Source organism: Coptis chinensis, chromosome 1, assembly GCF_015680905.1.
Source record: "Coptis chinensis isolate HL-2020 chromosome 1, ASM1568090v1, whole genome shotgun sequence".
Taxonomy (NCBI): domain Eukaryota; kingdom Viridiplantae; phylum Streptophyta; class Magnoliopsida; order Ranunculales; family Ranunculaceae; genus Coptis; species Coptis chinensis.
Window position 1 is genome coordinate 16558653 of NC_141456.1, and position 12347 is coordinate 16570999.

Genomic DNA, 12347 nt, shown 5'->3' on the forward strand with positions numbered 1-12347 from the left:
TCCATTGCTTACCATTTCTACTTCGTTGATAACCCAAACCATCATTGTTTTTCTTGGAGACTTTCTTTGTTTCATAATCATGTTCAAATAATCTGTTTCTTCATCAATTCGACACGGGGACTTCTTCGTCAAGTATCTTATAGAAAAAGTAGATCTCTTTCTCGACAACATACCTTCCACGGTACTTATGAATCCTTCAAATGAAATACCCCCATCACAAACTCTCAATTTCACCTCGCCACCAACATACTTCATCCGGCCATACTTGTCCGCTTTCATCTCCCCATTGTAGTGAATAAGAACATCCAAAGAAGTACCTAACCAGTAAGTATAAAAAAAAAACAACCAAAAAGCGATGGTTACAAAGAAGTACCTAACCATAAACCATAAAAACTGAAAAGTAAATTCAAACATTTAAGCACAAACTAGTTAAACTAACACTTTTAGGACATTTATGACAGAATCTATCTTAAATGCCTTAATATTAAACCCAACATTAAATATAGAATCAACATGGAAACCACCAACATTCTACCACAACTATATAATCAACATACATTTATGCATGGAGACGTCATAGCTGTCTTCAAAACCCTCTTCCTTGAAAAATGAAACATCAAACAAACAAAACACTAAACTACGTGGAACAAAACCGTAGACCCAAAGCCCTAGATAGCTTAAAAAACAACAAACTATACCTTTATCATGTGAATGTGTCATGTTTTCCATGTCAAACCTTAAAAAATACAAAAAGCAGAGGGACAATGACGAGGAAGAAGAAGAAACAACCAAGAAAAAAAATAGAAACTTTGAGCTTTTGTCCTTATTTTTTAGGTTGGCTCAAAATACGAGATAAAAGTTGTAAAGGTACTGACAACCAAAATCACTGAGAGTTGCTGATAGTTTATTAGTCAGTTGCTTCTTCATTATAGCAACCACAGATACTACAACATGTTTTGATTAACGTGTTTTCTTGATCAAGATCCAACGGTTGTCCATCACTGCAAAGTCAAACTCATCGTACAATATGACAGAGTTATCGCAGCAGTATGGTAAAGAGGGGAGAGAGAGTGTTGCAGGTCCACGTGGGCATTGTTTGAAAATAAAGAGAAGGGCAAAAGTGTCAAAAGTGAGGTTGAAAAGTCAAAATTGAAGAGTGGTTACTACTTGGGAACAGATTGACATTATGGGTTACTAATTGGGAAATTACCCAATAATTTTTAGACGCATTGGGACTTGGGAGTGCGCGACGCTTTGTGAGCAATATGAATGACATACAAGTGATACAACATTCTTGCAATGGAACAAACACTTTTGTTCTGTATGCCATTTCAGATGAACTCTCTTAGTAATAAACAGCAACTCTCAGCTGAGTTAGTAAAACTGTGAAAGTGCGCCACATCGTCGGGGAGTCTTGAGTTCAAGTCTTTGAGGATGCAGGATGCTCCCTTGGCGAGACCCTGACAAGAGCCTAATACTCTATCCTAGCGGACTACAGAGCGGTTCCAGCACCATTCCTAGGTACAAATTCAAGGAAAACGTTTGCTTCCAATATACTTCAACTTAACAACTTGTGATACAACCTTCTACTTACTTGGAAAACCTAATGGCGGCCATTGTCATGTTAAGCACTCGACTAAATTAACCTTATTTATTAGAGTTAAACGACAGCCAATTAGTAACCTAAATAGTTAAAATCGGTTTTCATAACTAATCGGTCGAGGGGCGATATGTGATTAATCAGATATATCAATTGTATATATTTAATATTGAGGTCGGATCGTCTCCACCCGGGTGGAAAATTTTAGATTTTACACCTTACAAAATATTTTTGACATGTGTCCCTTATTTAACACCTAAAGTAACGGTGTTACTTAAAACCAAAAAACAAAATCAATAAAAAATCACTATAAAAAGGACAGATTTGATGGAAAAAAAAAAAAAAAAAAAAAAAATCTCCACCATTTTGTTTTAAAAAATGTTCTCTCTTCTTCAACAATATTTTTATTATTACTTCAATGAAATTGTCAAATTTTCCATTGAAATAGAAAACCACATTTGGATTTGAATGAAAGTCGAAAATACAATCATAAATTATCACATAACTTCACAACATTTGATTAATACTCAAGAAATAATCCAAAAAATTAATTAAAACTCAACTTGAAGTAAAAAAGATGAAATTATGATTAAAGCTCAAAACCAAATCATCAAATTACTAATTTGTAAAAATCGAATTGATCCCGTAGAAAGGAATTTAATTAATTTTCAACCTAATATTGAAAATCAATATCAATCAAAAGTTATTGATGTTTATTACAATTAGTGTTTTGATGACTTGATTATAATTAAGTTATATTTTGATGTTTATTACAATTAATTTTTGTAATAATTTTTTTTTTTTTTGGTTTTGAAGTAACACCGTTACTTTAGGTGTTAAATAAATGACACGTGTCAATAATATTTTGTAAGGTGTAATGGCTAATGTTTTCCACCCGGGTGGAGAAGATCCGGCCTCTTTATTATTAGCTTTAAGCACGTGCGTTCACACCAGTGTTCGTGATTCCGAACGAAACCTCGGAATTCCGCCCAATATTTCAGTTTTTTAAAAAAATCAGAATTCCAAATATAGAGTCGAAATATTGATTATTTTGAAATAAATTGAAATTCCGAATATGATAGGAGTCAAAATTTGATGAATTTCGATTTTTGAATTTATCAGAATTCTGAAATCCCGAACTATAGTTCACACTAATTTGTTTGGTTTGATGATCTTCAAACAAAACCAATTTTAAGTGCATCCCTTAACAAAAATCGCACCATTCCCAAGTTTTTTCTTTGAGATTTTTCTTATATATCTCAAAAAAAAAAAAAAAAACTTATTAATGGTACCATTTTTTCGGTAAGGAGATAGAAAATAGGGAGAAGTAGTAAATGTTTACTTTTCATTTCATTGGGGCCACATGAGAGAAAATTGCAAAAAAAAAAAAAAAGTGTGAACGTATTGGAGACAGCTAATCGCGTGGCTTTTCTACGCCACTTTATACATAGAATAGATAATCATTTAAAAAAAAATTCAAAATAATTATCCGAGATGTAACAAAAAAATATCAAATTCTCGTAATCACATCCAACCAACTCAATTTTGGAGTACTACGGAGATGTCAAACACAACAACTATATTACATTTTCAAAGAATAAAAGGAAAAAAGACCATAGAATATATATTAGAGAGATAATATAAGAATTTATACAACTAACTTTTTTTAAAATATAAGAAAATAAGTATGTTTTAAGTTTTGTGTGTTGATTACGTTATTTTATTATTAATATAGTTTAAGAGTCTAATTTTACATATTTTTTTGAATGGAAAACCAATAATTTAAGTAATTTTTTTTATCTTAGTTTGGTGAGAAATCGATTGTCTCTCGAGTGATTAATCGGTCTATTAAGTGATTAAATCGGTAAAAAAATTAGTCGCTTCACAATCAATCATCTCGTCCCATATTGATAACATCGCTATTAACAATAAAACAGATTGATCTTTTATTATGATTTTGCTTTGTGTTTTTGAGAAGTCAGCGACCAATAATTTTCCCGATACATCAATTCCATGTTTTATGTTGAAGAAAGGTTTTCAATTCATTGGCAACTAAAGAATAGATATGTCTATTCAGTAGGGTCTTCAAATGGGCAAGATTTGTTTATCCCATAATAAGAGTGTGATCAAAATTAAAGTACACTAAACGTATTTGTGACTGCTCGGAAACAGTGTTTTTCTTTTCAACTAATATAATTATGCTAACAAATGGTAAAATTGTCGACTGTCTAATGGAAAACTATATGACATTCAAATGAGTTATCTTATGAGATAATTGTCATATATCTAGTGAACTTTAGATGTATCAAATGAGTTATCTTATGACAATCCATATAGAAACATAAAATCTCTAAAGGACTTATCTTATGAGTTAAATAACATAAATTACATTTGAAGGGTGGATTAGAAATCTAACTGGAAATTGTGTTTTTTTACTAAACAAGATATTATGTAATTAGTAAAGTTTTTTTTTTTTTTTTTTTTTAGGAAGGAATAATGGTTTTATGAACTCTATTTTATAATGACTCTAAAGTTATTCCATTCTTAAAAATGGGCTTACGAGATGAATTGATGGCTAATTTTTTGTAGAGAAATATATTATATGATGAAGAACACTCCTATAAAAAATCAGTTTAATTGAATATATTTAATTTTATTAAAATTATTATGAATTTAAAAGAATCTAAACCATTAGATAATTTAATAACATTCTAAACTATTTTTAATTAAATTGTACATTTTCAAATGAGTGAAGATGATCTCTATTGCGTTGAGAGCATTTCCACAAAAGATTAGTTTCTATTCTTTCTAACAAGTATGTAGTAGTGGAGTAATTTTAGAGTAACTTAAGTCGAGTTCATATAAAGTATATATAAACCATCCCCCTTTTTTTTAGGTTCATATTTACTTCAAATATGAGATCAGTGCTCACTACATCCTGATATTAGTATTTGCATTGCGAGTTCCAACACTCCATAATAATGGCTGTTACACACCCAACAATGTTTGAACCAGAAGAATGATTGGTTTCTTGACAGCATCACTGCCTCGTGTTTTACTCCTATTGGATGTTTCATTTAGAATCTCCTCATTCATTACCATTGTTGTCTGTGCAGTTTCTGAACCCAGAAAAGTAAGTGAACCACCATATCATATCTCATTTTTAAATGAAAACCTATTTTAGACATACACGTGTTTGCTTGATTCGGAGAAAGATGTGCCACGTGTCAGACCCTGGGAAGACACATGGTCTTTAATCAGCGGATTGCCCATTTAGATTTTTATTAATAATAAGTTTGTATAATTCAAGGCAACATGTCTGTCATGTCATGTTACAAAAAGCAAATATTGCAGACTCTTTTGTCAGAATACCTGTGTATTAGTCTTAAGCCTTGACAAAATTAATTTACCATAAAGTCAATGAAATTAAGCAATCTTGTAACCCAAATGATTATTTTGACAATGTACATTTGCCCTGGCCATACTTCGGGATTTCAGAATTATTGGAATTCTAACAAATCTAAAAATCGAAATTTATAATATTTCAATTTATGTTATATTTGAAATTTCAATTAATTTTAAAATTATTAATATTTCAATTTTATATTGTTTTTTTTAATTTTTTGAAAAATTTAAATATTGAATAAAATTCTGATATTTTGTTCGGAATAATGAACACTAGCTCCGACTCAAAATTTTGATTTTTTGGACTGATACTTGGTAATAGGGCTAGAATCCTGAGAATGGTACTGGTTTCAACCCGAATCAATTTTATCGGATATAGTTTATATGTTTGTGATTAGAATTCCACCTAAATATTTGAAAATCTAAACCATTTACAGATTTATAATTTGAAATTTAAAAATTGATTTATATATTATATTTATATAAACAATATTAAAATAATATATTTTTTGGTAGATATAAATCGACCAAATCTAAATATAGTCAAGAGTTTTGAGTGAAAATCCAGCCTAAACCCATACCATTTCCAGCTCTACCGGGTAAGGTAGCCTCACAGAGACACGCAGTAGTTCGTATCAAGTTTGGGTCGTTTTTCTAGATCAACTCTCTATTACATTACTTGGAAAGAATGGTCATCAAGCTGACTAATGAGTACTGACTGCTGAGTATGCTCTGGCAGTCATTTGAACGAGCCCTAAAATTTCTTCAGCTCAACTAAATTAATATATTTACGAGTGAGCTTTGAACGACAAAATTATATACCCAACCCAAGTTGAGCTGAAGGCAATCCCAGGCAGCTAGCTAGACTAATCCAAATTCAAACAGTTTAGAACTGTAGATCACCCGATCGTATCTTAATAATCATTAATGTAGATCCATCGGCCTGCTTACTAGATCTGGTGTATCATTTAAGCTTCATTTGACTGAAATATGAACCCTTCTTTTGTACACTATCCAAAAACAAAAAATCAATTCATATCTATTCGGCTATTCCATAAACAGAATAATTCAATGTTTCAGACCACACTTACAACGCAATCAATCAAACGATTCAAATCCAAAGCTCCATTTTCCACAAACGACAATAATATCTCTATTTTTAGAGCCCAGTTGCCCAGCCCCACTTGACAATCAAGATCAGTCAACATTTTCAAAGCCTCAATTCCCTCAAACATCCGTTTTGGACTCTAATTTGGTCTTCCACCAAAACACCATTATTTCACACAAGTCTGTTTACCAAACCTATTAAACTCACTCATCAACAGTAAAGAACAGGTCAAAAAACACAATGTAAAAACGAGTTAGCAAGATAAAATGAGTCAGATGATCAGAGGTGATAGATGAGGAGAATTTAATTTACTTATTCAGATACTATTTATTACACCAACTGCAACAACTTAACCCAAGTGGATAGTTAAATAAACTTAACCATAGATTAGACCCAGAGTTGAAAAATGAGTGGTTAAAAAGGATACTTGTTTTGGTTCTATTCTCTACACTCCTCATCCATTTAACTCAGATTTTTAATCCTTCTTTCCTTCTTATTTTAATTATCAGATCAATCTTTTCTTCTTTTAATCATCACACCCTTCTCTTCTTCTAGCTTTGTTTGCTGTTCAACCTTCCAACCACTTTACATGAAACAAAACTACTCATCAAAATCCATTACCACCAAACATACCATACCTTGTGTTTTGGCTTATTAAACCTCATATAACACCTTTACATAGTAGCTTATTAAACCATCTTTTACATGCCCCACAAATGTTTCTAACATGGACCTAAAAACATCCAACAACACAACCACCACCACCACCACAACCACCACTCCAGAAACAGAAACAGAAACACCACCTGCAACTAAACATCTTTCAAAAATTTTGTCTTTCACAAATGGTGCTTTTAAACCACACCAACCTCATTTTCCACCACCACCTATAGTGGTGCTTTACAAAGAATGTTTAAAGAATCATGCAGCTACTCTAGGTGGGCATGCATTAGATGGATGTGGTGAGTTTATGCCATCACCAACTTCAATACCAACTGACCCAACTTCACTAAAATGTGCCGCGTGTGGATGTCACCGAAATTTTCATCGTCGAGATCCAGAAGAACAAGCTGGTACTACCCATATGATTGAATATCACCCTATACAACAACAGCAACAACCAACTCAAATTCCAACTCATCGGGCCCGAAGCCCAACTTCATCAGTTTCTCCACCTCCCATTTCATCATCTTATTACCCATCATCTGCTCCGCATATGTTACTAGCTTTAAGTACTGCTGGGCTTTCGGCCAAGCCCGAGAACACTGTGATTAGCCCAATTGGAGGTGGTGGTAGTAATGGTACTGGTAGTGGGAGAAAAAGATTTAGAACAAAGTTTTCTACTGAACAGAAGGAGAAAATGCATTCGTTTTCTGAGAAATTGGGTTGGAAAATGCAGAAAAGAGATGAAGGAATTGTTGAAGAATTTTGTAATGAGATTGGTGTTGGTAAAGGTGTGTTGAAAGTATGGATGCACAACAACAAGCACACTGTTGGGAAAAGAGATGGTAATAATGGTATTAGTGCTAGTGATGCTAATCTGCTTCTTCATAATAACAACACTATTAGTAGCAACAACAGCATGATTAACAATCATAATGGTAATAGTGTTCATGTTGTTGGTACTAATTGTTCATCTTCTTCTTAATTAACGTAGAGGGTGATCTAGCTTCAGCTGGTTGTTGATGTAGGCTTATTGTAGTAGTATTAATTAGTTGTTTCTTATCTTCTGATCTTACTTATGTTTGATTAACTTTTATTTTAGAAGATGAGAAGTGGAGAAAAGAAAAGGAAGGGAATTCATTTTGTTGGCATTGTTTGAGTATTTTGATTTTTTTTGTGTTTTTATAAGTTTTAATCTTTTTAGCTCAACTATTGCTGTCTGGCATGTGGGTATCATGAATTCATGATACTGCTTTGTGAGTTTGTTCACATTTTCCATTTTTTCCCCTTTGGACTCTTGAAGTAGCATATCTCCTTTCGCCTTTTTCAGCATAAGAAAGAGAGACAGATTCCAAAGGAATAGTTTTGAACCTGTAAGTTGTATCTTGTGATGCATGCTGAATGCTTGTGTTATCATTTTGATTATTTAGCAAGCTGTAAAAGTAGGAAGAACTTGTTCTAATATGCGATAATTAGAGTACATACATTGTCATGTCTTTTTCTTCATTTGGGATTCTATTTCTTTTTGAAAGTTTTAAAGCATTGTTTGTTGAATGTTATTAACTTTGTTACACGCTAATAGTTGATTATTTTGAAATCTAATTAATCCATATCCTAGCTATTTACTGCATATTTACTCTTTTTCTACATTTGGAGAATCCTGCCGTATCTGTTCTGTGTAGATCATGATAGAATGTAAATTTATACCTAATTAATCATGTAAGAGCTAGAGTTTAGTTTCAGATAAACCTTCTTATTTTGTTTTGCTTTGCCTTTCTCTCACATTATCAGACATTGAGCTGAAGGAATATTGGTGCTATATAGCTTTAAAAATATTGTGGATAATTTGTTCTTGAATGCATTTGGTGAGGTATATTGTTAGAGATAATGTTGTTTTGTTAGAATTGGATTAGAAGCCCAATGATAGTTATACTAATAAAAAAAGTACAACCAGAATCCTGATAAGTGGTACTTAAATATTACCAAAACTGTATTGACTGAGATAATAATATTTTTTGTTTACCTTCTGATCACTCTTTCCTTTTAAGGGAAGTAAACAGATAACCCTGTGTGACGAAAGCACATTGTCTACGTTACCAGTTTGGTTGGTTGGTGAAAGTCATCTTTGTTTAATATTTAGGTGATTGCATTAAGTAAGATTTAAGAACCGTACTGCCTAAATTCAGTCTTTTAGCTTAACTTAGCAATGTTTACCTTAACTTATACGTTCAATGTTTTACCTAAACCGTTTTTTTACATGATGGGTACACGTGGATACGTTCTTATGCATTGTTTTGTCTTTGCTGCGCATTGGTTTTTTTTTTTAAAGTCTTAAAATCTAAACCGTTTTTTTACGAAGTATAGATGGGTACACGTGGCAGTTAACGGTGTAATTTATCCAATTAGCGGTGGGCGGTGGCCCATTATTTTGTACCATATGGTCCTGACAATTTAGTTGTAGACTTGTAGTGCATGAACTGGCCCACTTATAAGTACATCTATTTTGGGCTATAGTCCACTAAAAAAAAGGCGTTTGTATGGGCTTGTTGTGGTTTTTGATGAAACGAGAGAGATAGGGCATGTGTAATTGCACATGAGTTTGTTTCATTTGTTCGTATAGTTGGTGCCTTGGTGGGTTGGAGAGGTTTGTAATGGTTATGGCTGATTAAACTTGAGTTTAGTCCAAGCTTGATGAAGTTGTTCCGAGTTTGAATTTGAGTTCGAGTTTGGATTGATTAAGTGGAAGTTGATTTTTAAAATGAACATTGTGACAAACAAATTGAATTTTTTAAGTCTAAACGACCTCGCTATGTTGTTTTAGAGACTGTCTAAACGATCCTGCCATATCGTCTAGCGAAAAACTGCTTGAGTTTCAGTGTATACTGAAACAACATGACAAGACCGTTTGAGTGTACATTCAAATGACATGAAGAGACCGTTTGAAATGACATGAAGAAGTGTACATTCAAATGACATGAAGAGACCGTTTGAGTGTACATTCAAATGACATGAAGAGACCGTTTGAGTGTACACTCAAACGATATGGATAAACTGTTTGAATATATATTCAAACAACATGATGAGACCGTTTGAGTGTATACTCAAACGACCCGAGAGTTTCGTTATAGCGAGACCAGTTGAATTGATTGTTGGGCCTGGACTTTGATGGCAAACTTGTAATATAATATATTTGTAATATATTTTTTTTTTATTTGGGGGTTGTCCAATCTAATTTGATGAGTGCCCCAATACAGGAAATCAGGAATACAGGACCCGTTAATATTGAATGGTGCCAATTTTCTTCCATGACCAACGTGCTTAAGGTATTCCAGGAAAAAAAAACGTGCTTAAGGTACTTGACCAGTTGACCACTGCATTTGATTTGCCTCCTGATGAGAGTAATAAATGTCTTAACGCGGTTTGATTTCATGCACACTAAATCTGGCGTACAATTGTTTGTCCTTAAATTCATGAATCTTGACATTGATTCCTAATATTTATGATTTCATGTGATGGACGTGGCTGTGATTTAATTAGATTCATATACATAGATATCTTGTCTAATCAATTTTTTGCCCATAATTGGAGTTCAGAAACCAAATCACGGGGTTTAGCACAATTTATAACCTCGTCGACATATTCATGGTTTTTTACATAAATGGTAAAATAGATTATTTATACATCAAATTTGGTCCACCGTACAGGAGCTATGCTGTTAGAAAGGGAAAATTGCATAGAATTTCTATTGCAGAGTTGCGCGCATTCCTTATTTCCTTAACGACAATTTTTGGTGTCATCTGGAATCAAGTTGGTTGTCCCATACTCCCATATATATATTCTTTCTGGGCAAGTGGAAATGAAGGCTTAAAGGATGACAGCGCCAGGCAGCGCTTTTGGAATATTATCTTTGCATTCAGTGGGTTATTTTCACGCCCTAATCTATGCACTCCGCACAATTAGACAAGGGTGCGAGACAGAAGAAAGAAAATCATATGTGGAGACTCTAGGAATTTCTTTTGTCAGCCTAGGCTACTTGATTGGACTGGTTCAGTATGGATTTTTTGGTCCCCAATCCCCATTGACTGCCTAAGCAAATCTCAGCTTGGTGATTCTGATCTATAAGCACGCTTACCCCTAATCATTCTTACCTCTACTATTTATTCGTCCTGATCTTTCCTCTCTTTTCTTTTGGCGCTTCACTTGAACCATGGTGAAACTGTGAAACCCATTGTCCTCTTTAGGCCACAGCCACAGCCACTAGCGTAGTCCACAATTACTTCAGGGTAATTGCCTGATTCGGCCATGATAAATCAACATTGTTCTCCAACCGGCAATGCCTTTTAATTTTGACCAATTCAATTGGCTTTTGACTCTTTTGCCCTTCCGTACAATATTCTCTTTTCTCCTGCCACACTCTCTCTCCTCTGCAACACACTCTCTCTCCTCTTGTACTTCTGATGTTGACATACACATTTATATCTATCCGTTAGATTCTCTTAGCGATACTTACCAGCAATTAATGACCGTTGGATTTCAACCGAGCAAAAATGAAAACGGACTTTAGCTATTGTGGGATCACGAACCAGCAATTTATGGATCTACTATCATCAATTTCTGGCTTGTTTTTGTTGTACGAACATGAGACAACATTCACTTCGATTTTTGTGCCAAACTATAAAAGTGTTTTCAAACCTCTAAAGCTTCCAGCTTTTTTACTTCATCTTCTTGATTATCCTGTCCTTCGTGATTTTGGTAAGGTTTTTCATGGAGGACAGGAACACAAATCTTGATAATGGATTTTTCTAAGGTTCATCTTCTTGATTATCCTCTCCCTTTACGGTTCTCATTGTTTATTGAAATATTTTGAGCTTTAGTTTGTTGTCTTCAGTGTTGGTTTCTTTCTAGGTCGTCTTGGGTTTGTCTTTACGTAGTAGTGTATAGAGTTTTTTAAGGTTTCCATAGTTGTGTTTACTATTTTCATGTTGATTTTGTTCTACTCTTGTTCTTGTTGTATGGAGTGAAGAAGTATGTAACAGGTGAGGTGAAATTGAGAGTGTTTGATGTGTATATTTTCTTAGAAGGATTCATGTGTCTAGTGGAAAGTTTGTTGATGTACTTGATGAACAAGTCCCTTTCTAGATCGATGAAAAAATGGACTGAATACTTGAATATGATTCAAGGCATGATTCAAAAGCAGAAGAAAACAACTGAGCAGTCATTGTGGTGAGCTTGGATTGCCTTTTCAGTCGGGGTTCCGCCAGGTTTTAGCAATGAAGACTCTCTGGATGCCACCATAAGCGACACTTACATGTACCGTCAGCAACTTGGGTTTGTTTTTACATAGTTGTGTATAGAGTTTTTTTTAAGGTTTCCATAGTTGTGTTTACTATTTCCAAGTTGATTTTCTTTGTGCATGGAGCGAAGAAGTATGTAACAGGTGAGGTGAAATTGAGAGTGTTTGATGTGTATATTTTCTTAGAAGGATTCATGTGTCTTGTGAAAGGTTTGTTGATGTACTTGATGAACAAGTCCCTTTCTAAATCGATGAAAAAATAGATTGACTACTTGAAT

At 33.6% G+C, this 12347-nt stretch overlaps 1 protein-coding gene across 1 annotated transcript; it reads left to right on the top strand.

Moving 5' to 3' along the window:
- Positions 1–6407: 6407 nt before the first annotated feature.
- LOC147522527 (zinc-finger homeodomain protein 11-like) lies at positions 6408–7927 on the top strand. Its single transcript, XM_086594035.1, has one exon. It carries the CDS (start codon positions 6841–6843, stop codon positions 7759–7761), a length of 921 nt encoding a protein of 306 aa, XP_086450161.1. The 5' UTR covers positions 6408–6840; the 3' UTR covers positions 7762–7927.
- Positions 7928–12347: the final 4420 nt, after the last annotated feature.